At 42.8% G+C, this 24,921-nt stretch overlaps 1 protein-coding gene across 8 annotated transcripts in view; it reads left to right on the top strand.

Moving 5' to 3' along the window:
* RYR3 (ryanodine receptor 3) overlaps positions 1 to 24,921 on the top strand; it is a 1,008,486-nt gene that overhangs the window by 255,767 nt on the left and 727,798 nt on the right. For 7 of the 8 annotated variants that reach the window (XM_077464742.1, XM_077464741.1, XM_077464740.1 and 4 more), the window contains 2 exons: positions 10,668 to 10,742; positions 12,558 to 12,636. In XM_077464742.1, coding sequence (XP_077320868.1) covers positions 10,668 to 10,742; positions 12,558 to 12,636 — 154 coding nt within the window. Of the gene's footprint in view, positions 1 to 3,075; positions 3,091 to 10,667; positions 10,743 to 12,557; positions 12,637 to 24,921 lie in introns of all 8 variants that reach the window. The other variant, XM_077464737.1, reaches the window with a different exon arrangement.

Below are 24,921 nucleotides of genomic sequence, written 5' to 3'. Positions count from 1 at the left end.
GAGTTTGAACCCCCTCGGGGAGTGTGACTCACATGGTCTGGATCTGGGTGTAGGTGCACGCTCATAATTATTTACTAGGACCACCGTCATTCTTCAGAACTGTATTGACCAACTGTCGTCCTTCTATCCCTTATATGTTCAAACATATAAATGCAGGTCATGTTTTAAATGGACTGACAGGACCGCTGCTATACTATTGTATTTTACAGTGTTTCAGAACTGGATTGTTTGCTATCTTTATAATGTTTTATTTTTTTTTATAGTAGATGCTATTACTGACAATTAACGTAGAGCTGTTTGTGTATCTGTACAAAACTATTCATTGATTGTTATAGATAGACTGTTTTAATTTTAATAGCAAATTAGAGCTGAGTGGTGTTCAACTTACATTAATTACACTGAGATTAACACAGCCATTAATGTCTAAACTGCTGCCAACCAAAGTGAGTACACCCCTAAGTGAAAATGTCCAAACTGCGCCCAATTAGCCATTTTCCCTCCCCAGTGTCTTGTGACTCATTAGTGTTACAAGGTCTCAAGTGTGAATGGGGAGCAAGTGTGTTAAATTTGGTATTATCGCTCTCACTCTCATACTGGTAATTGGAAGTTCAACATGGCACCTCATGGCAAAGAACTCTCTGAGGAACTGAAAAAAAGAATTGTTGCTCTACATAAAGATGGCCTAGGCTATAAAAAGATTGCTAAGACCCTGAAACTGCAGATGCAGCATGGTGGCCAAGAGCATACAACAGTTTAACAGGACAGGTTCCACTCAGAACAGGCCTCTCCATGGTCGACCAATTAAGTTGAGTGCACGTGCTCTGCGTCATATCTAGAGATTGTCTTTGGGAAATAGACGTATGAGTGCTGACATCATTGCTACAGAGTTTGTGTGTGGGAGGGGGGGTCAGCTTGTCAGTGCTCAGGCCATATGCCGCACACTGCATGAAATTGGTCTGCATGGCTGCCGTCCCAGAAGGAAGCCTCTTTTAAAGCTGATGCACAAGAAAGCCCACAAACAGTTTACTGAAGACAAGCAGACTAAGGACATGGATTACTGGAACCATGTCCTGTGGTCTGATGAGACCAAGATGAACTCATTTGGTTCAGATGTTGTCAAGTGTGTGTGGCGGCAACCAGGTGAGGAGGACAAAGACAAGTTGGTCTTGTCTACAGTCAAGCATGGTGGTGGGAGTGTCATGATCTAGGGCTGCATGAGTGCTGCCGGAACTGGGGAGCTACAGTTCATTGAGGTAACCATGGATGCCAACATGTACTGACATACTGAAGCAGAGCACAATCCCTTCCCTTCAGAGACTGGGAGGTGGTGGAGTGCAAGGTGGAGGAGTGCAAGGTCTCTAACATCCACCAGCTCTGTGATGTTGTCACAAAAAAAGATCCTTACCTTCCTGGTAAACTTCTTGAAAGCATAAGAAAAAAAAATATATAGGTGAAGAAGCCATAAAGGCCACATCTAATAGAGCATTAAATAATTATTAATGCCAACTTTCATGAGGTCTGCAAGGTTCCTTTTTTCTGTATGGTGGATTAATAAAAAGATGATCAGTTTGCTCATGTAGCATGTGCACCTCATGGCAAAGAACTCTCTGAGGATCTGAAAAAAAGAATTGTTGCTCTACATAAAGATGGCCTAGACTGTAAGAAGATTGCTAAGGTCCTGAAACTAAGCTGCAGCATGGTGGCCAAAACCATACAGTGGTTTACCAGGACAAATTCCACTCAGAATAGGCCTCGCCCAACCAAAGAAGTGGACTGCACATGCTCAGCGTCATATCCAGAGGTTGTCTTTGGGAAATAGACGTATGAGTGCTGCCAGCATTGCTGCAGAGGTTGAAGGGGTGGGGATCCAGCCTGTCAGTGCTAAGACCATATGCTGCACACTGCATCACATTGGTCTGCATGGCTGTCCTCCCAGAAGGAAGCCTCTTCTAAAGATGATGCACAAGAAAGCCTGCAAACAGTTTGATGAAGACAAGCAGACTAAGTACATGGATTACTGGAACCAAGTCATGTGGTCAGATGAAACCAAGATAAACGATTTGGTTCAGATGGTGTCAAGTGTGTGTGGCGGCAACCAGGTGAGGAGTACAAAGACAAGTGTGTCTTGCCTACAGTCAAGCATGGTGGTGGGAGTGTCATGGTCTGGGGGCTGCATGAGTGCTGCTGGCACTGGGGAGCTACAGATCATTGAGGTAACCATGAATGCCAACATGTACTGTGACATACTGAAGCAGAGCATGATCCCCTCCCTTTGGAGACTGGGCCGCAGGGCAACATAATGACCCCAAACACACCTCTAAGATGACCACTGCTTTGCTAAAGAAGCTGAGGGTAAAGGTGATGGACTGGCCAAGCATGTCTGCAGACTTAAACCCTATTGAGCTTCTGTGGGGCATCTTCAAACGAAAGGTGGAGGAGCGCAAGGTCTCTAACATCCACCAGCTCCGGGATGTCGTCATGGAGGCATGGAAGAGGACTCCAGTGACAACCTGTGAAGCTCTGGTGAACTCCATACCCAAGAGGGTTAAGACAGTGCTGGGAAATAATGGTGGCCACACAAAATATTGACACTTTGGGCCCAATTTGGACATTTTCACTTAGGGGTGTACTCACATTTGTGGCCAGCGGTATAGACATTAATAACTGTGTGTTGAGCTATTTTGAGGGAACAGTAAATGTACACTGTTGTACAAGCTGTACACTTACTACTTTACATTCTAGCAAAGTGTCATTTCTTTAGTGTTGTCGCATGAAAAGATATATATATATATATATATATATATATATATATATATATATATATATATATATATATTATGTGTATATACAGATGCTTCAGCAAAATCAAAGCCAGTTATGCTGTATGAAAACAAGTACACCTTTTAGTCTGTATGCTACATGAGCAAACTGATCATCTTTTTGTTAATCCACCATACAGAAAAAAAGAACCTTGCAGACCTCATGAAAGCTGGCATTAATAATTATTTAATGCTCTATTAGATGTGGCCTTTATGGCTTCTTCACCTATATATTTTTTTTTCTTATGCTTTCAAGAAGTTTACCAGGAAGGTAAGGATCTTTTTTTGTCATGAAATACAATTTAGATTACGTCTTACTAAGAATGCATCCAGTCTGAGTATATATCAAGCAGACAAGGCCATGATGGCATGCTCATTTAAAAAGACACCTTATAACATATAATTAATATGAGGCAAATATCCCTAAAGTGAAAGGAAGGGCAGCGCCATTCTAATTGTAGCATCTAAGCATTATTTATTGGAAACAACAAATTGGCACTTCACAATGAGTTAAAAGCGCTCATCCAGTCATGTAACACTGCTGCAAGAAGTGGTGGGCATGGCACGCATTCAGACCATGAGGGGGGCATCTTGGAAGTGGTACTTATATGCAGGAGCCACTGGACTAGAATGTGCAGCATGCCAGGTGCAATACCCAAAACAGGGCATAATTAGTTGGTAAATGATACAACTGGCTTCTGGAAACAGGATATGGGATGAGCATATATTACACATAAAAAATAAGAAGCCTATCACAAGAATAAAAAACATCACTAGAATAAAATAAATAGGCGGTACTGCATATATCTTATAACAGGAGTATTTAAAACTTGCCCACTAAGTCCAAGTGTATTATATTTATTATTTGTTGTTGGTGTTTATTCACATATATTTTTTCACAGGTTTCTATTCATTTGGCATACCGCCATCTATGTCCATCTAGCATATATTTTGCACATTTATCATTTATATATTTTTATTCTGCAAGTTATATATTTGCATTCTCATATGTTGGACTCTGTACTACCTCAAATTTGATATAAAAAAACTTGCTATGCAAGATCAAAATTTGGATGATAAAGTGAAGACAATAAGAGTCCCGTACAAATAAATAAACAAATACCATGATTATTATGACAACATAATGTACAGGCAAAGGATATGGTCTCACCTTAAGGATTATAGTGGGACTGTGACAAAGTATATGGCTCTCAGTCAAAAATAGAATGGGGACATCAATGTAAGTATATTACATTGAACTGTAAAAAAGTAAGTCGCTATAGAAAATAAATGAGGTTCTTGAGTTACAGATAAAAAAAAACATAAAATTGAAAAAATGCAGTACAGGAGACAAGGTGAGAACCTTCTACAAAGATCTATATACTATTTACAGGTAGTTACGTCTATATGACCCTAGACACACAAAAAATACCTTGGAACTACTAAACATTAATGTAGGGGCAAATTCAAATAGTTTAATATGAATAAAGCTAATAAATTATACTGATTTATAGAGTCAATGAAAATACATTTGGGTAGGATGTGTTTGGAGGGCTGTGTTAGAAGACTGTATTGACTTCTATTTCCTCAATTTGGCTGCCTGGAAATAAAGTATCTAAGGTATGAATCCAAAACGTCTCTCTCTCTATCGCAGGGATGCTAGAATCCCTCGGCTGACGATAAATTGTAAGTAATAGCTTCAACTACCCAGAACCAAAGATCTTCAGAGAATTTTTGCTGAAGCTCTAGAAAATGTCTAGGCACACTGTGTATTTGACTGCCCTCCTCAACCAGGCATCTGTGTTCCCCGCACCTCATTCTAATTGTCCGAATGGTGCAACTGATGTACAGCAGGCCGCATGGACAATAGAGACAGTAGAAAACAAACTTTGATGAACAGGTAAAAAAAGGGAAGGGTTTAAATTCCATATCCAGTTTCGGAGCATGGCACACATTATGCAAAAACATTGAACTATCCTGATGAAGGATCCCCACTTGAAAACATCCCTCACTACTAGAATAAGGAAGTGTCTAAAAGAAATAGTATGTATCGCAGGGTGACACTGCAAACACACCAATATTAATGTGCCAACATCCCGATATGGATTATTTGAGAAGAAAGACTAATATAAGGTGGACTTTATGCGGCACATGAGTATTCAATCTAAAAAGTATTAAAAATATTTTATTATTTAATTATCAAAATTTCATACCCATAAAACAGTCGCATAGGTACAACAGTTATTTAAATAAAACATAATATTGACCCATATTGCCTGACTACTGATATTCTCCAGTAAGGTATGTAATCCGGAAGTTAACAATACAAAGCCATTAATTTGGTCTCCAATAGTAGAAAGATATTCAGAGTCCCAGAGACTGGTGTCAGGTGTGTGGGTCCATGTTTGTTTAATTGGCAAGATAGCTCTTCAGGAGCGATTCGGATTTGAAAAAAAGCTGAATATAAACATTTGTCAGCTTGCTGGCAAGCAAGCAGAGGATGCTGTGGAAATGTTCAAGGCTGAGAGTAACTTTGCATAAACCATTCACAATTGAACGCGTCTTTAACCAAGGATAACTCTCATGGCTCCATCCACCTGCTCCTCTTCTCCCGCACCTCCGATGGCCTCTCCGTCCTCCTGATCATCCCTGATCTCAGTGTTTGAATGACAGCTGGCTCAGGAGGTGCAGCTGTCCTGGAAGAAGGGAACCACCACACTGCTGCATCCTCTCCACTAGTTTCACACACATCCTTTCCGCCCCTCTCTCCCTGTCCCCCTCTCTCTCTCTCTGCCCCCCTCTCTCCCTGACCTTCTCTGTCTCCCCCCTCTCTCTCTCCCCATCCTTTCTCTCTCTTCCTGCCCCCTCTCCCTTTCCCTGCTCCCCTCTCTATCTCCCAGCCCCTTCTCTCTCTCCCTCCCTACCCCATTTCTCTTTTTCCCTCTTCTTGCCCCCCCCCCCCCCCACTCACTCCCTCTCCCTGCCCCCCACTCTCACTCTCCCAGCCAGTACTGAAAATAGCTTTACCCCAGTCAGTTCCTTCCTTCCCATCATCTACCTATAGATATGATGTATAACAGTATAACTTTATTAACTTTATCCACTTAAAGTGGTATTAAACCCTGAAGTAAACATTTATTATATTGCATTTTACCAACTTTTAGATGTGGTGGCTGCATTATTATTATTATTTTTAGTTTTACTTTCTTTTATTTTGACCTGGTGATCCTGCTAGTAAGTCAGTTGTTTTTCAAAAGAATGAGCTCTCTTGCAGATGTAGCAATTAAAGGGTTGAATCAGACCATGTAACACTGGCAGAGGTGCTCACAATGATCCTTTTTAATTTATTTATATAACACCTTTATCCCAAAAGGTAAAAAAAAAAAAATGTTTGCTGTAACAGACTATAAAGTGTCAGATGGAGTTTGGCTTCAATTTGTTTAGTGTACCTAAATCTGCTAGCACATCTAACATCCAACCTCCTTGCCCCTCAGACTGATGTCCAAATAGGTCTCTGTTGCTCCTTCACCCCGAAGGGGGTGGGGGCACTCTCACACAAGAGGTGTGTTACTGACCAGATCACCAGGGAAAAACAGAAAATAAAAAGCATAAAAAAAGAAAATGAATGAAACCACCACATCTAAGTATTGGTAATCTGCATTATATTATTTTTTTTCTGTTTGGGTTTTTATAACACTTTAATTTGTTGCATAATATTGTTAATATTTGCACTGGAAATTGTATTCCTCTCCATTCACAATCTGAGCCCCTGTACCCCCCATGGCTCCGGAAGAGAGGGTAAAAAAATACTGAAGAAAGAAGGGACACCCCTCCTCCCATCCCCAGGTGTCTCATCTATAATTCTCTCGACCTTACTTTGGGGTTATTATTGGCTGCATGCTCTTCTGTTTATAAGGGCTCCTCGTTATTTACAGCCTAACCCTCTGATTGGCTTCCCGCAGCCTTTTATTACTGTTTAAATCTGGGAAGATACCTCTTTAACTAATGTAGTCAAAGAGATATCTCAGATTGAACCAATAATTAAAGAAAAGGCTCTGAGACTCAGGCTGTGAGTGGAGGAACCTTTTGTGTTTATGCAATGGAGGTGGGTTCAATTCCCTACTCTAGGACTGAAGCAGTAATTATTGTCTTATTGAAACCTGGTAAGGACCCAAGTAACCCTGACTCATACCATCCAATATCTTTGTTAACATCAGACAGTTGCTGGCAAAGGCATAGACGATTAGATTATCAAAATGCTTTTCAAAATGAATACATTGTGATCAATCAGACTTTATTCCTAATAGATCTACATCAAATAATATTCGACATCTATATTTAAGTCTACAACTCCCAACAGATAACATGGGAAACAGAGCAATACTGTCACTCGATGCAGCTAAAGCATTTGACAGTATAGAGTGGGTCTTTTTGTGGAATTGCTTAAAACAATATGGGTTTGGCCTCAGATTTATTAAATGGATACAACTTTTGTATGACTCCCCAAGTGCAAGGGTATAGGCGAATGGATGTGTGCCCCTTTTTCATTGACCAGAGGGACGAGGCAGGGATGTCCCCTATCCCTGCTTATTTTTGCTCTGGCTATTGAACCACTGGGTGGGGCTATTCACACTTCTACAAATATTGTAGGATTTTGCAGATCTACAGGTGAAGATAAGATAGCACTCTATGTGGATGATACTCTAGTGTTCTTGGAGGATACGGGTCCATCCCTGTCCACAGTTATGTCCTTAATAGACTTGTATGGATCCTTTTCAGGATTCAATATCAACTGGGACAAATCCGTAATGCTGCTTTTGGACCCTGCGTGCATGGAGCTTCCACACCAAGCCCATCAGATGGCCCTGGTTACGTCATTTAAATATTTCGGAGTGGTAATTACACCGAATGTAACAGAATAAACAGATAATAATATAATCCCTCTTATTGCCAAATTTAGACAACTGAGAAAAACATGGAATAAATTCCCTCTGTCCATGGGGGAGAGGGTGAATTTGTTGAGGATGGTGTGGATGCCCCAAATGCTATATGTATTGCATAATTGCCCCATATAGTTGACACTACAATTATTTAGCACTATCGACTCAGTTTTTAGGGATTTTGTGTGGAAGGGTGGAAAAATGCCCATTGGAAAAAGGTGGGCATACTATTTTTGTTACAGTTATATGAAGGGGATGTTTTATTTCCTTTTAATATATTAAAAAACTGCTACCAGTTAATGAACAATAACTTCTATCAATATCTTCAAATATGCCACGCATTACAAATCCAATGCTCAAAAATACAATTACAGAATAACACACTCTAAAATACTATCAAAGGCAATTTTGGTTACCTGCGCGAAATGAGGATTAATAGGAGACCTTTATTCCAATTTACAAATAATAGAGAATACTGAAAAACATAAAAAACATAAAAATAGTTTTGCCCGGTGGCAAGGGGACAGAGGATCCAGATGAGGGGGAATGGACACGTGCCCTGGAAACACTTCCCAGGACATCGCCCTCACTCTCCCAAAGGCTATCTCAGCTTTTTATCATACCCCACAAAAATGCTATGCTTGGGGAAAATATATAACACTGTTATGCCTGCGATGCTCTCTATTTAATGGTTCTCTTATCCACATGCTCTGGTGATGTCTAAAGCTTCATCGTTACTGGGAAAAAAATATTTATAACACTAAATTTATTATGCTCCACTGAGATAACAGGGACATCCAAACTTGCACTATTTCGAATAATACCTGATGGAGCGTTACCAGTAGAGATGCATACTATGTGGATAAGATCCTTATATTTAGCATGTTAATTTATTTTACAAAAATGGTCATCTGCTGATCCTCCAACCCATAAACAATGGGTTGAAAAACGTAACTATATACTTAAAAGAGAAAAATTAACATGTAAGCATAGAGGTACCCCCCAAAGGTTTGTTAAAATATGGTCATACTGGATAGAACCTAGTAACCAACTCTATGATGGTTTACTTAGTGGAGAGGAGTGAAGGTAGAGGAGATGGATGGGAGCAAAGAGCAGAGGTAGAGAGGCGAGGAGTAGAAGGAATTAGCACGTAATAGAAAGGTAATTTGATGCTGCACAGAGAAGTTGCCATAGTCTGATAATTGATATTAGGGGTGATCAATTTTATATGTAAAATGTATTCATGCTCATATTATGTTTTATTTATTATATGCTAAGATATTTTAGTCCAAGAGGTGCAAGGTTTGTTTGGTTTGTGTGTTTTCCTATTTTTTTGATACTGTAACGATCTGGGGTGATTATGCTCAAGTGGTGTATGCTTTTTCAGGAACACCAGTCAGTCCAGACTGTATTTTTAAGGGTGTGGCAGCCCAATTTTATTTAAACAAAACAAACTTCACAGAAAGACTTCCCTCTTCCACCATCATTGTATAACAGAAAACGTCAGCCTCCTGGCTCGCTCACTCTTACTTAGTCAAACTCCCTTGCTCAGCTCCGTGCTGCTTGGTCACGGGCCAAATCTGCCTCCTGCAGACATACACGCTCAGACTCCTAGAGAGCACCTCTCTCTCTTTAGTGGAGCCGTCTCCACCTGAAAGCCCCCCCGACTCCTACACCAGGCCACATGCCTGTAGGGTGGAGCTTTTCCCAAGTGTGAGCCCTGAGCTCTCTTCCTGAGGGAATATAAACCCAGCCCACAGGTGTACAATCATGCCTATCTTTGCAAAAAACAGGCTGAAGGTGCTAATACACACCGTGACCTGGGGTCACCTCTCTAAAATACTTTATGAATTAATTTGACATATCATTTGTTTGTATGTTTAATAATATAAAAAAAAATGTTATTTGATTAAAAAAAAAAAAATATGCCCTGTTTTGGGTATTGCACCTGGCATGCTGCACATTCTAGTCCATGAACTGGCTCCTGCCCATAAATACCACTTCCAAAATGTCCCCCTCATGGCCTGATAAAGGAGCATGCATGCTCCGAATGAAAGCCATGCCCACCACTTCCTGTTCCTGTTTTAATGTCACTTCCACCTCCCAGGGGATCCGGACCTACCAGGAAGTGCTGAGAGCCACCAGCACTTCCGGGAGCTCCTTTCAGTATCCACCACAGCGGGATCAGCGGCACTGGACTGGCTTGTTGCAGCGGTATTACATGGCAAGATGAGTGATTTTATCTTCATTACATTGTGAGGTGTCAATTTGTTGTTTCCAATAAAGAATGGTTAGATGCTACATTTAGAATGGTGCTGCTCTTCTTTTCTGTTTGTCCCAATGCAGAGTCCCTTCTAGCTCTTCAGCAGCGGCAGCCACTTAAGGAAGCATACTGATACCATTTGGATTTTTAAAGACTTTTTCTTTTTTTGCCTTAAACCACTGAACCCACTTGGACTGTTTCTATCAGTGCGCTAGACATCTCCTTTCTTTGTAAATGCCCCCAAAGCAACACTCATTATCATGAAACTGATTTTTTTGTCATTTTATATTTTGGTAAATGTGCTTGGTATGTAGTCTAACTATCCTTGGTCTGCTGCATGTTTTTTTTTTTTAGGTCTGAGCATCGTGTAAAGCATATCCAGTTTTGTATCAAAGAATGGTGTTGTCGTTTTTTAGAATTTTTTTGCTGAGACATTGGATTTGTTCTTGCATATAATTTCTAATGTAATAAAAGTTGTATGCATAATTTATAATATTATAAGACATCCCTACCTAAATCGTGTATAAAATGTCCATATTTAATATCTACGAAATGCATTTACTAACCTTTCAGAGACAGAAATTACAGGTCAAGCTTTTCTACTTGTTTATAGAATGATGGTAATACCTTTTTATTATACCACAGGCATCGCAAGGAGGCGGACACAGGACTTTACTCTATGGCCATGCAATCTTACTTAGACATTCATTTAGTGGAATGGTATGTAACCATTTTTTAAAATAGTGACATACAGGTCAGCAATTTTTTTTCTTTTTATATACATATTTGTGTTATTTCAATACTGCATGTCTATTGCACATCATTTAGATACTGTATGCAAATACTGCATGTTCTTCTAGTCTCATGGTGCTTATTAACACATAATTAAACCCAAATACAAATATGTAATACTGTATATATCAACATACCAGTCCTTCGATTTAGTGGCTGCATTTGTTTTTTTCATTCAGGCTAAGAACAATTTTAGCATGAGGTGTATCCCATAGGCCACACATCAAAAAAGACTCGCTGTGGTGAAGTGAATGGCAGTCCCAGCCTGGGCTCCTGCCAGGTCATGCCCCCAAAGTGTTTTGCTCCGCCCCTCAGAGCCTAATCATGGGGATTCCCATGATTAAGCTCAGAGGGGTGGAGTGAAACACATTGGGAGCTGGGTACACCTCTTGTTCACACTTACTTTTGGGGCTGAGACAAGCTCCTTCCCTGGCTGGCACTCACAGCAGTGGGCACAGGATGAGCATCCATTTACAGCCTATCACGTACCTGGTGCTGGAGGCCTGAAAGTGAGAACAGGAGGAGTCAGGCATAAAGTAGCACAGGTCACCAGTGATGTTGTTTGCAGAGGAATTCAGAAGTGTTTCTGATGTGCTAAGTAGTGGCTGCAGACAGGTGGTGCCTGTGAGATGTGGCAGGTCTGCAGTAGCACTGAGATAATGGCAAGTCAGTTCAAGCCAGAGTTCGGAGCCAGGAGGATATCAGAGCAGACAGGGTCAGAGGGTCAGACACAAGAAACAGTAGAGAATATCCATGGACAAGCCGAGGTTAGGAGACAGGCAGACGAATAGTCAAGGACAAGCCAGGTTGGTAGCAAAGAACTTTCAGGAACAAGGATCACAGGAACACGGTAGAAGCTGAAGATCAATCAGCAGCTACAACCACTAACACACTTCCTTATAAAGACCCATGTGGCGTGCTGGTAGAGATGCTGGGTCCTAGACCTGCTGTTGGTGTCTTGACAGATGCTGGGTCCTGGAGTCCTTCTCCTACCATTGGTTCCCTGACACAGCCTAAGTGGCACAAATCTTTCCTTTTATTGGTTCCCAATCTTAGCAAGTGCAGAAAATGTCATTGTAGCATAGTTTTGCTAGGAATGCAGTCTCCTTGTCACTTCCTGCAATCTGCACTGAAGACAACAAATGTTACCTTCCTTATGCAAACTACTAAACTAATAAGCCACTATGTAATGAAGATGAACAAAGGCTAGTAGTCCAGCCTCTGTGACAACCACGGCTTCCATCATAGACAGCTTAGCTGCCCAGGGATAAGAAGTGCGTTATTTACAAGATTACCTGGTGAATTTAAATGAGGAAAAATTCTGAAGATAAAAACGTTTTATGCAGCTATCACAAGAACAGGTAAAGCAGCAATGTATTACATATTTGTTTTAGGATTTAGCTATACTTTAACTATGTTTTCAAAGTTATAATAGCTGCACACTATTTTTGATTATTATAATCATATAGCAAAAAATACAATTTGTGTTTTAAATAGATGTTATCAACACACTCTATTTTAGTTTCTTTTTAAAAAAAATGGCATTAACTATGTAAAAGTCATTTGAAGTCATTTGACATTTCAGCAAATATAGATTTTTGTTAAACTGTTTAAGAATAGCCTTGAGACATCTTAAATACAGTTTCTTTATTATATAAACACATCTGTTATTACACTACTTTTGTGCTGCATTTGATAACAGTACTATTCATTTTTATCTTCGATTCTTTTACATTTTAACAGTACTTGACATGTTTGACTACATCCAGATCTCTCACAGACAAACTTGCATTTGATGTTGGACTGCAGGACACAGCAACAGGTATGAGTTTTTTTTTTCTTTTCTTTTTCTATATTCTTTCAATTCATTTTTAAGAATTCTTTCTTAAAGTGGAAGTAAAGGCAAAACACTAACTCTAAACCTACTCCCACACCCATTCTTAACCTTATCTATCTAGCCCTGTAAAGGAATAAATGGCTATACATACCTATTCTGAAGTCGCTGTGGTCTGGTCCCAGGTTGAGCTGGCAGCTGTGGCTTCAGTGTGTAGTAGAGGCAGTCCACAAAAGAAGCCCCATGGTAAGGTAGGCCATACACAGTTTGAATCTTGGCCGGTTCAGCAGGTTTCCATCGAACTGGCTGGGATTCAAACTGTGTATGGGCAGGCTGAATGTACGAAGTCGATCCATCAACTTGGGTACAGCCAACATTCTGGGTTTTACCTGGGATTATTGCTAGTGGCTGCTATAGCCGCTAGCAACAATCATTGTCTTTTCCCGGCCAGGACGGCTTCCTCTGCAATCCCACGCCCACCAGGAGAAAACAATGGCCCGACAAGAGGGATTCCCACATCAACACTCTGTGTTGATGGGGGAATAAAATTAATTTCTTCCCTGTGGTTGCAAGAAGGAAACTCGCTCCATCTACGGCCAACATAAGTATATGGGTGATGTTACTTCCCAAGTATTTCCCAGCCATTGGCGGCTTTCTCCTGCACACAGCGGATGCCACTGTAAGTATAGTGATATTTTCTTTACAGGGTTCGATAGATTAGGCTTAGAAAGGGGGTGGGAGTAGGTTTAGAGTAAGTTAGGTTTTGTCTTTACTTCCACTTTAACGCACATAGCCACATTTTGCTTTACTCCTCTACTGCTTCATTTATTCACCATTAACAAGCAAAATATCTGGTATTTCTGTCTATTCAGAAGCATGTGACATACTCCCCTTTCTTTCTTGTGACATGAGCTTCTTTTCCTTGCTGCCAGTGGCTGAAGTATGGTGTCCGGGTGTAGGCATTAACTTGAATCGGTTGTCTTGCCATGGGCAAAAAATTTAAAATTGTATCCAAATTTACCATATATTCCATTCCTGACATCAGTCCATGGTAACATTCATGTGGTAGTGCCAACTTCAACCCACAGGACCAGTGCAAAGCTATATTTTATACAATTTACTGCTTTTCTGGTGCCAGCATGACAACATACATGGGGTAGACCAGTAACTAGCTATCTGGATGGGAAGCTTAAGCAAATCTTACCTTATAAGACAGCAAGGAAGCTACCGCTTTCCATCCAAAATCAGTTGCAGTGGGGACTACTGTGTACATTATTAGTGCTGAAGGAAACCACCATACAAGGACCTTTTTGGCTTACCTGGCTGTTATGTCAGTTGAAATCTCTGCGTAAGTTTCCCATGATGTTCAGATGTTTGAATGTGCAGCAATTACTTACAGTGACTCCATCCCAGCTGTATAGTGGGTTATTTGAATTATCTTTAGTAACCATTAAGCAAATGTGTGCTGATGCCTTCTATCTTTGTTGGTTTCTAAAGAGCTAGGTATAGCTGTTCTAGCTCCCTAAATGACTGTTGTTTGCAAGTGAGTTATCTTTGATCTGGATGTATTGAGGGAGTATTTAACTGAAGGATGGTCAAAGGCAATCCCACTGTGAAGTAAGCAAACACCCACAGGCCAGTAATACAATGACAACAGCAAATCTGTGAACTGTCTGCATCTCAAAGAGCCTGCCCAATGGGTCTTACACCAGAAGCTGACTTCAAAAGAGGCTGAATGTCCACCTAGCAGAACACAAATGAAATTGCGGAGAGAAGCTCACGCGGCAGCCTTGCAGATCTAGAAAACAGTTTCCTAAAGCTCAGGAAGCACTTTTTTTATTAATAGAGTGCATCTTGTCAGGAGGGATGGAACCTGAACCCTAGACAGTGGGCTGAATGATGGTCTGCTGAGTCACAGCGACATGTTAGAAGTGGAAACCAGTGTATCAGTACATAGTTACAAAGTTAGTTTGAAAGTCCATCCAAAAAAGTCCATCTAGTTCAACCAAAACACACAAAACAAAACATACAATCTCATGTACACAACTCTATACCCACAGTTGGTCCAGAGTACAGGGTCCATTTTTAAAAACAAAAGGATATAGCCTGCCTGAAAGAAACAAAGGCTGAGAGATAGACTCTCCATCCTGACCACATCTAGAAGGAAACCTTCTTTGGGTGAACTGGAGGCAGATTGAAGGACTGGAGAAACTATAGCAGGCAAGATGAAGAACTGCGTCTTGGCACAAACTTGTCTTATGCAAAAACTAGGAATGGTTCCATGCCGGATAAGGGTGCGAAGGCTACGAGTGAACTACTTTAGATCCCATGGAATCACAAGGGCAACAACACCGAGATCCCTAATAGTGCTGAGACCTGAAAGCTGACCCAGGCCCAGCTGCAGGAGAGGAGAAACTCCTGAGGAAGAAGTCCTGAGGCCTATACTGAAAAAAACATGCATCACATGTCTGGTGCTAAAGAGCTATAGACCTCACAGTCTAGCATCAAGGGATTTCTAGACTCCATGATACCCCTTCTCTCAGACCTTGAGCGTCAATTGTCAAGCTGTTAAAGGCAGCAACCATGAAGCTGGAAGGTAAAGAGTTCCTTGGGACAGAAGATCCTGAACCAGTAGATCCCTTGGAGCAACTGCCTGGCATCCACCTGGGCCACCCTGGAATAGCGAGGAACATCGGAATGCTCTTACCACAAATCTGTGAGGCAAACAAGGAAAGGAATAGGTCAGGGGATACTGATCCCACAGAGCCACCAGAGCATCTTCTGCTTCTGCCAGAGGAGAGAGATGTGCTTGAGACAAAATTGCCTCTACCTTTATGGAGTTGTCTGCATGGACTGGATTATATAATCTTCCATTAAGGAGGTCTAATACTTTAGGGACAGTCCAAATGCTGAAAACCTCTGTTTCTTGGATGACCAAATCCTCTGTAAACAAGCGTGTCCAGGTCTCATCTTCCTACCGACCAACCGACTGGTATTCGCCAAGGGGATTGCTTAAGCAATTGGAAGGGTGGCCTCCCTCACTCTGGAGTTTCATCCCCAAGCCACAATGATAGGCTAATCACCTGTACAAAGACTGTATCAACGTGTCCTTTGAAGAGGGAAAACCATCATGTAAAGGTCTGGGGTGAATCTAGACCAAATTAATTCCTTTACAAGAGGCTATCCTCAGATCTAAGACTTTCATATAAAAGTTGAGAGTAAAATGGCTCCTGGTGTGCAGACCAGAGTGTGACAAGTTATCAATGAGAAAAAGCACACTGTCCTGAGCTATGTGCAGTATCATTCAGATATTCCAAAGGCAAGTTGGTCCCAATGATAATCTCTAAAGTTTCTGGACCAATCCAAATTGCTAAATTATCCAGGGGTTAAGTCCAGGTTGCTCAGTAGGGCCCACACAGATTTTTCCCCTAACATGAGGTCATCTAAGGATCTCACCTTTAGAATGTTTCTGGAACTCAATAAGACTAGTACTGGGTCCAGCATCCTGACTAATATCCGATGTGTTGACAGGGTTGAGGGGCAGGACCCCAGATTGATGCATGGGCCTTATAGCAAGGCATAGGAATTGTTCATCTGCTGAAGACATGAGGACATTAATTATCTTTGATGGTCACAAAAGCCAGAAATTCTCCCAGGTGAAGGAAAGAAATTGCATATTTTGTATATTCTTATAAAAAACTTGTATCTGAACCCAGATCCCAGAGCTTCAAGATGCAGAACAGGCTAATGCCTGCCTTGGGCTTTGGAATGGTAAACTGTTTTGCCACAAGAACTGGGGCAAAAACACTTTAACACCGAAGCCTACACAGGATATGAGGAGGCCAAGAGTGGAGAAATTGCATTTAACAATTCTAACAAATCTATCAAGAAAATACTTTGCAAGCTCTACTCTAGGCTCTTCCCACTGGACAATACAGGTGTTCAACCTCAGCATAATCTCTGATGCTATCCTGGGCTATTCTGAAGTGACACTGTCCCTGAAGGACCATTAAAGCTACTTGTTCCGACTGAGGAAATGCTGTAGCAAGTTTCTTGCCTAGCGTCTTCTCTGGGTCTTCTCTACTCATGGTAAGCTTAACCACCATAAAGGAAATGGCTTAGCATAGGGCTTGGTTTACTAAATAACTATGCACTTTGTAAATGCAGGTGCATTAATGGTCCCCGGAGCTCAATGAATGTGGTAAATTTCACTTTGTAAATAATACCAAATTAGGGGGAAAGCAAAAAAAAAAATACTGCATTTTTGCTTGCACATGATTGGATAATAGATATTATTAGCAGAGTTTCACCACATTCACTAAACTCTGGGGGAAATGAGTGCAACACTTGTAAAGTGCACAGTCTATTTACTTTTAGTAAACCAGTGCTTACATATTATGCAGTGAATGTTAACATGCACTTTGTCAGTGTGTGTTGAAGTAGTTTAAGGAGAGCTGACAGCCTGTGGTGGGAAGAGTTGTATGTTGCTATATTGTGTTTAATTACTGGGGATTACATTATGCTGGGCTACATATTCTTGTGTACCCCCTTGTTTTTACAGTTCAGAGACCCAACAGTAATTTTAACCGGTTCCCGACCAGCGCACGCCGATGTACGTCGGCAGAATGGCACGGGCCGGCATATTGGCGTACAGGTACGTCCAATCTTCAATGCCGCCCTGCCATCGCGAGCGCATCGCCGGCCGCGCGCTCGCGTGTCGGTCGGGACCCCCGTGAGTCCGGTCGCGGGTCCCGCTGACTCGATCGCCGCAGGCATACCCGTGATCGTCTCACGGGACGGCTGAATGGAGGAAATGCCGTGTAAACAGCATTTCTCCATTCTGCCTAGCAACTAGTGACGCTGATCTCTGCTCCATGTGATTGGAGCAGAGATCAGTGTTCACTAAATGAAAGCCCAACCCGTGTGACGAGTGAAAACGCTAAAAAAAAAAACAAAAAAAAACAAAAAGGCATGCGGAAATGTTTTTTCGGTAGCTCTTTGACCACATGCCCAAACACCCCTAAGAGTGACACTGCACCCTTCTCTGTCTTCTACCCCAAACTTGTACTACTTATTATTTCTGGGTCTAATCCATATATATATATATATATATATATTTATATTTATTTATGGTTGGCGCCCTATAGCCGATAGGGATACACATAACATTCAGAGTTTCAGAGTTAACATAAAACTTACCACATGAAATGGACCTGAAAGTGTGCCTTTGGTCTAACGTACAGTATACCAAAATATGGGGGCATACCCTACATAAGAAATGAGGAATGAAATTAAATAAATATGAAATGATATAAAATCTAATCTATAAATCAGAGTAATCTCTGAGGTTATGAATACTTTGAGAAATACCCTAAAAAGGGGATGGGAGGTGGGTATTGCGCACAGGAAACCGACAAAGACCACAGGCGAGCGGGCTGGTTAAATACTCCCCCGGGCTCCTCCCATAAATTCAGGCCACCATACTGGCCTTCTTATTTATGGTTAGAGACCTATGGCCGATACGGATATGGATAACATTCAGAGTTAACATAAAACTGAAAGTGTGCCTTTGGTCTAACGTAAGGTATACCAAAATAAGGGGGCAAAAACATTCAGGTAAGAGATTTATTGATAGGTAGGAGTTCTTTATTGATTTGAGTTTGATCATTGAGTGAGGCTTTAAACTTGCCTGGAACAAATGAACAATAAACGTTAAACTGAAATTGTAAGGATAGTTGTACCAGCCTACGCAGGAAGGACACGACTGCAAGGCTTTTGGACCTGCCTTTATTAATGATCTCTGCTGTGGCTTGGTTGTCGGTGGTGAAGGCCACAGTTTGCCCGGTTCTGCAATGACCCCAAAGCTGTGCGGCTGCCACTATGGGATAAAGCTCAAAGAGGGAAGATGTTCTGGTGAAGTCGGGTATTGCTAGTATCTGTGGCGACCAAGGTCCTGCAAACCAGAGATGGCCAAAAATTGCAGCAAAGCCTTGCCTGTGGATGCACCAGCATCTGTCACTAACTGGGGTGACAGGAAAGATACGGTGGGAATGAATAAGGATGTGCCATTCCAGGTGGAAAGGAACTCCTCCCACATGGAGAGGTCTGCTACTGCTGTGGTCTGGTCGGGATCTTGCATGTGGTAAAGGAATACCAGTAGGCGGGACACGAAGGAGTGGCCCTGTGGGATGACACGCATGGCAAAGTTAAGCATCCCTAGAAGGGAGTGCACCCTCTGGTGTGGGTAAAGTCTCGGAGGACCGCCCTAATGTGGGTCAGTTTGTCTGGGGCGAGGCTGGCCTGCATGGTGCAGGTGTCAAGATTGATTCCAATGAATATTATCATATGTGCTGGACTGTCGACTTTGTGTTCAGCGATGGGAACATTAAGGTTTTTTTTTTGTAAATAGTTTTTATTGAAAGGTTTTCACAAGAAAAATTACAGTACAATGAGGAAATAGTCATTAGGCCGCGTACACACGCGCGGACTGTTCGCCCAACCTTGTCCGTGTTTGGGCGGACAGTCCGCTCGTGTGTGGGGCTTCAGCGGACAGTTTCAGCGGACAGTTGGCCGAACAAGGTCTTACGGAAATTCCGAAAAACTGTCCGCTGAAACAAGGTTTCAGCGGACTGTTCGCTCGTGTGTAGGCTTGTTCGGCCAACTAAGTCTCGCGCATGCTCAGAAAGGATTTCCACGTCGGAAGGTTGCATTGCAGTGTATAGGACATCGTATTTTTCGTCCCGTCGTACGTGCCGTTCACGTCATCGCGCACGGTTTCAGCAAACTGTTCGTCCGTCGTGTGTGGCCATGTCCGTCCATGCTAAGTTTGAGCGGACTGTTCGCTCAAACTGTTGGACGGACAAAGTTGGGCCAACAGTCCGCGCGTGTGTACGCGGCCTTAGTGTCTCCCCGCATTGTCCCAACATTACATAGCATATCACAAAGCAGACAGTAGGGAGAAGCAGAAAGCAGTTTGATGAACATACTGCATACCAAAAAGAAACATAACAGGAAACAAAACAACAAAGAACTGGAAATGACTGGTCTGTCATATGTCCGAAAGGGGAAGCCTATATGAATAAGAATGTGGGCTGCAGTAAATATTTGTTACATTATAGCAGGAATGGCTAGACTCTAGGGTGAGAGATTACGACAAGTGAGTACTCTTATACCATGTGTCCCAAATTTGCCAATTGTTATCAAACTGAATTTTTTTCCCCATCCTGAGGGCTAGGATTGATTCATAAGAGAAGTGTAAATGGGTGGTCGACCAAACCTCTGAGGCATTGGGAGCTTGATTATTTTTCCAAAATCTAGCTATCAATGACCTAGCCACCAGGAGGATGTGGGATATAACAATTCTAAAGTTAGGCGGGTATTTTTCAATACCTAAATTGAGAATTGCCAGGCCTGGTTCAGGGGCAGAAAGGAAACCTGTAATACTAGAAATGGCACGAAATATGGCCTTCCAGAAGCTTCTAAGATGTTTACATGACCAGAACATATGAAGTAGGTTACCAACCTCCCCACAGTTCCTCCAGCACAGAGGGGAGGACTCAGCAAGGCCAAATTTAGAGATCCTAAATGGAGTAAGGTACCAGCGTAGGGTAATTTTCTGAGCTAGTTCCCAGTGCCCGACACACCTCGAGGCCCTGTAGTTAGCTTTGAATGCCTGGCACCATTGTAACTCAGAAAAAGTGCAACCTAAGTCCTCCTCCCAGCGCAGGAAGGGGCGAGATTTACTAAAGGCAAGCTTTTGCTGGAGGAAGTTATAGAATAAAGATATTCCTTTGGGTAGGGGGGGATTGGCATTGATAAAGTGCCAAAGAGATTCAGCTACTGAAACACTGGTAACTTTACTTCCCTTTAGCAAATGGGATATTTGAAAGTGTTTATATACATCAGTAGGTTTTAGCTGAAAGCGTGTCCTTAGAGAGTGGAATGGGATCATGGAGGGTCCTTGAAAGAGATCCTGCAGCCACCGCACCCCACTCTCAACCCACACCTTGGTGGAGAAATCAGGAATTAAGAATTCGAAGGTCTGCAGTGGGATGGGAAGTGGGACCAATTTAGAGGTCGGAGGTGTGGACCTAAGAAGATCTCGCCAGGCCTGCAGAGAAGCCCGAACAGTGACAGGAAGTGAATGGAGAGGCCAGGGTTTAATTGAGTCAGTAAGAAGTTTTAGGTTTTGGGTAGGGGTGAGGGCTTGTTCGATGCAGCACCATTTTGGTTCCAGAGCCAAGTTAAACCAGTGAGTAATTTGGACTAGCCGGGATGCAAGGTAATAGTCCTTTAGATCCACCATGCCCATACCACCAGCCAACCTATGCTTTATCAAAAGTGTTTTAGAACATCTAGGCCTTCTGGAACTCCAGATGAATTTATTCATCAAGGAATTAAGACCGGAGAAATGTTTCCCAGAGGGGTAACAGGTAATGCCCTAAATATATACAAAATTTGAGGGAGCAACAGCATCTTGAAAGATGCGAGGCGCCCTGACCATGAGAGTTCACACTTGGCTAATCTATTTGCTTCTGTAGTGAGTTTGTCGATAAGAGGGGGGAAATTTGCCTCTGCTAAATGGCGAGCCGATTTGGTCAGCTGGATGCCCAGGTAGGGGATGGTGGAGTTACTCCATTTATATGGAAATGTGGACATCAGATGAGTGCGGAGAGGGGGTTTAATGTCTGTGTCTGGAATTACCGACTTGGAGAATTTCACCTTTATAGTAGGAGATCAGGCTAAACTCCTGGAGTACCTGATGGGCCTGCGGTAGGGAAGAGGCTGGGGAAGTCAAGAAGAGGATGATATCATCTGCGAACAAGTTAATTTTATGAGGGCCATCCTGCATGGGGATTCCTGCAATCAAGGGGTGGGAGCGGATTCTTTCTGCCAACGGTTCAATCAGGAGGTTGAAAATTGTAGGGGATAGTGGGCATCCCTGCCTGGTGCCATTAGAGATGGAAAAGGGGTATGACAGCATATTAGAGGTGAAGACCTGTGCTGAGGGGGCTGAGTACAGGGCAAGAATAGCTGAGAGGATCAGACCACCAAAGCCAAACTTCCGAAGGACCCTATCCATATATCCCCAATGAATCCGGTCGAACGCCTTCTCCGCATCCAAGGAAAGGAGCAGAGAAGGCGTTCGCCAGGCCTCTGCAAACTGAAGGACTCCAATAACACGCCTGGTAGGGTCCGAAGCCTGCCGGCCAGGCGTGAACCCCGACTGATCTGGGTGGATCAACTGAGGGACTAGGGGGAGGAGTCTTTGAGCAAGAATCTTAGCATATACTTTGACGTCCGTGTTTAAAAGGCATATCGGCCTAAAATTTGAGGGAGTGTTAGGTTCCTTACCCGGTTTAGGAATCGTAACCACATAGGCTCTAAGCATTTCCAGGGGAAAGGAAGCAGAGGAGAATGCTTCAGCATAAATCTCAGAGAGCACGGGGGGAAGAAGGTCTGAGAATGTACGATAGTAATCGTTAGTCAGGCCATCTGGCCCCGGAGATTTGCCCAGGGGGAGAGATTTGATGCACTTCACTATTTCTGCAGGGGAGATTGGCAAATTTAGAGACTCCAATTGTTTTTTTGTAAGCCCCTGTACACACGGTCGGAGATTTCGACAACCAAATCCGTCTGATTTTCTCAGTCGGATTTTGTCCGTCGGATCTTGTCCGAAACTGTTGCATACACACGGTCGGACTAAGTTGTCAAAAAATCTGATCTTTCAGAACATGATGACGTAATTTCATTACAATGGGACTACATTCAGGCTAGTAGCCAATAGCTTTGATGTAGGAATTTGATCTGAGCATGCGTGGCACTTGGTCCGATCAAAATTCGCTACACATGATCGGAGTATGTCCGACCGGCCCAGTTGGTCGGGAAATATTTCCAACATGTTGGAAAATTGGGTCCGACGGATATTCCGACGGAAACAGTCCGATGCATACCACACACAGTCGGATTATCCGACGACACGGTCCGATAGGACACATTCCGACGGATTCTCCGACCATGTGTACAAGGGCTAAGAGAGGGTAGATTAATACTGGATAGAAAGGATTGTATACACTCATCTGTGGGCTGGGGAGTTTCAACGTCCAGTTTTAAATTGTATAGGGAGGAGTAATAAGCAGCAAAACCGTCCGCAATTTCTTGCGGATTGATCTTTTTCTGTTTATCTAAGGGGTGGTAAACAAAAGGGATTTTGGCCTTGATCCTAGCTGCCCACACCCTGTTGGCCAGGTATTTTCCAGCGCGGTTGCTGGAGGAGTAGTGTGACAACTTGAGAGAATACACATATTTGTCATACCTGGCCAACAATAAGCGTCAAAGTTCAACACGGAGCTGAGTAAGCTTATGAGCCGTGTTGAAATCTGGCATCGACTTGTTGGAGGATTCCAAGGATCGAATATCTGCCAGAATGTCATTCAGTTTTTGGGTTCTGGCTTTTTTTTCCCTGGAGCAGATTTGGAGCATTATGCCCCTCAGAAAGGCCTTATGGGCACACCAGAGGGTAGTGGGACTTTGTACGGAGCGTGCATTCAGCTCAAAAAATTAGGCCAGGTTCTTAGAGATAGTAGCAACATGCGAGGAATTTTGACGTAGTATCCAGTGCGTAGTCGACCGTTACATTGAAGTCTCCACAGACCACCAGGGAGCCTCTATGACACTTATTGATCTTGCGGAAGAGCCTATTCAAAAACCGCAGCTGATGTACATTGGGGGCATAAAGGTTAACAATGGTGTAAGGCCTATTGTTCAGTTCAGCTAGTAATATCAAATACCTCCCTTCAGGGTCCATAAATACTTCAGTAAGGGAAAAGGCTACCGAGTCTCTTATGGCAATAGCTACCCCTCTTTTCTTTTCCAAGGCAGAGGCCTGAAATATGTGTGGGTAGTTCCTGTGTTGAAAGCTGGGAGCAGCCGCGTTGAGAAAATGAGTCTCCTGGACACAGAGTACATCCGCCCCCAGATTCAGTGCTTCCTTCCATAAGGAGTTCCGTTTAACCGGATGGTTGAGGCCGTGTACATTAAAGGAAACTAATTTAAGCGGCATTGAAGGCAACAATCAGATGCAGATGTGGCAAAAGGCAATCACATTCGGAGTGGAACTCTGGGGTTCCTGGGGATTTAGGCTTCCTAGGGTGGATGATGAAAGTTTGCTGTAGTTCGGGTCCAAGTGGCACCAGATCGTTCGGGCGTTGACAGACCAGGATAGAACTGCAACAGTGCAGTAAGAAAAAAATAAAAGAACAAGAGACAAAAGTCCAAAACAGAAGTCAATAAAAAAGGAGATCTTTGGTGAGATCCGAAGGCACTATAGATGCCCATTCATGTGGGTGGTACAAAAGGTGAGTGCTGGAAGACCTCCAGCGACTGGGAATTGGCAGTCAAACAGTGATTTGCAGCAGACTTCTCAAGAGACCCTTGTCTTATTTTTTTCCTTCTTCTCCGCTGGACCGTCTGCCAGTCTCCCTGAGTCTCCATCCGGATAGGTGGGGATGAGGCTGAAGGAGCAACGGGTTCTTCAGGGATAATGTCAAGGGTGCGTAGCAGGTCAAGCCCTTCTTGTAGGGTGGAGACCATAGAGGATTTACCTTCATGGGTAATTAGGAGTTTCAGGGGGTATCCCCAGCGATATGGAACTCCATGGTTCCGTAAGGCTTTGGTAACAGGGAGAAGAGCTTTGCGCCTCTGCAAGGTAAATTGGGAGAGGTCAGCAAACAACTGCAGGTGGGAGCATTTTTCTGGGAGCTGGGTCTCTCTCCTGAACGCTGATAAAAGTTGCTCCTTAGTGTGAAAGAAATGAATCCGCATAAGAACGTCACGCGGAATATTGTCTGGCAGGTGGGAAGGCTTAGGAAGCCGGTGGATGCGGTCGATAATCACATCTTGGTTCGACAGAGTGGGCAGCAGGGTTTTCATGAGGTCCTGAAAGTATTGAGCAATCTGTGTGGGGAGGACGGTCTCAGGAATCCCTCTGACTTTTACATTATTGCGCCTAGACCTGTCTTCAAGGTCGGCCATCTTGGATTTAAGCCACTCAATGTCCTCAAACTGATCGTTGTGTGCATCAACTAAGGTGTTATGAGCAACCGCAAAGTCCCCCATTTTCTGTTCCACATGATCCATCCTGCCACTCAATACTCCCACTTCAGCTTTAAAGTTACTAATACACTGCATAAAGTCTGTGTGAAGTGAGGCACGCAGGGAGACAAGCATGTCTTTCAGGGTGGATTCAGAGACAGGCTGGTTAGTGGCAGGGAA

The sequence above is a fragment of the Lithobates pipiens genome, unplaced genomic scaffold, assembly GCF_037356315.1.
Source record: "Lithobates pipiens isolate NorthernLeopardFrog02 unplaced genomic scaffold, aLitPip1_a1.2 Scaffold_30, whole genome shotgun sequence".
Lineage (NCBI taxonomy): Eukaryota > Metazoa > Chordata > Amphibia > Anura > Ranidae > Lithobates > Lithobates pipiens.
Note: the sequence above shows the minus strand (reverse complement) of the source record. Positions and strands in the feature narration are given on the sequence as shown.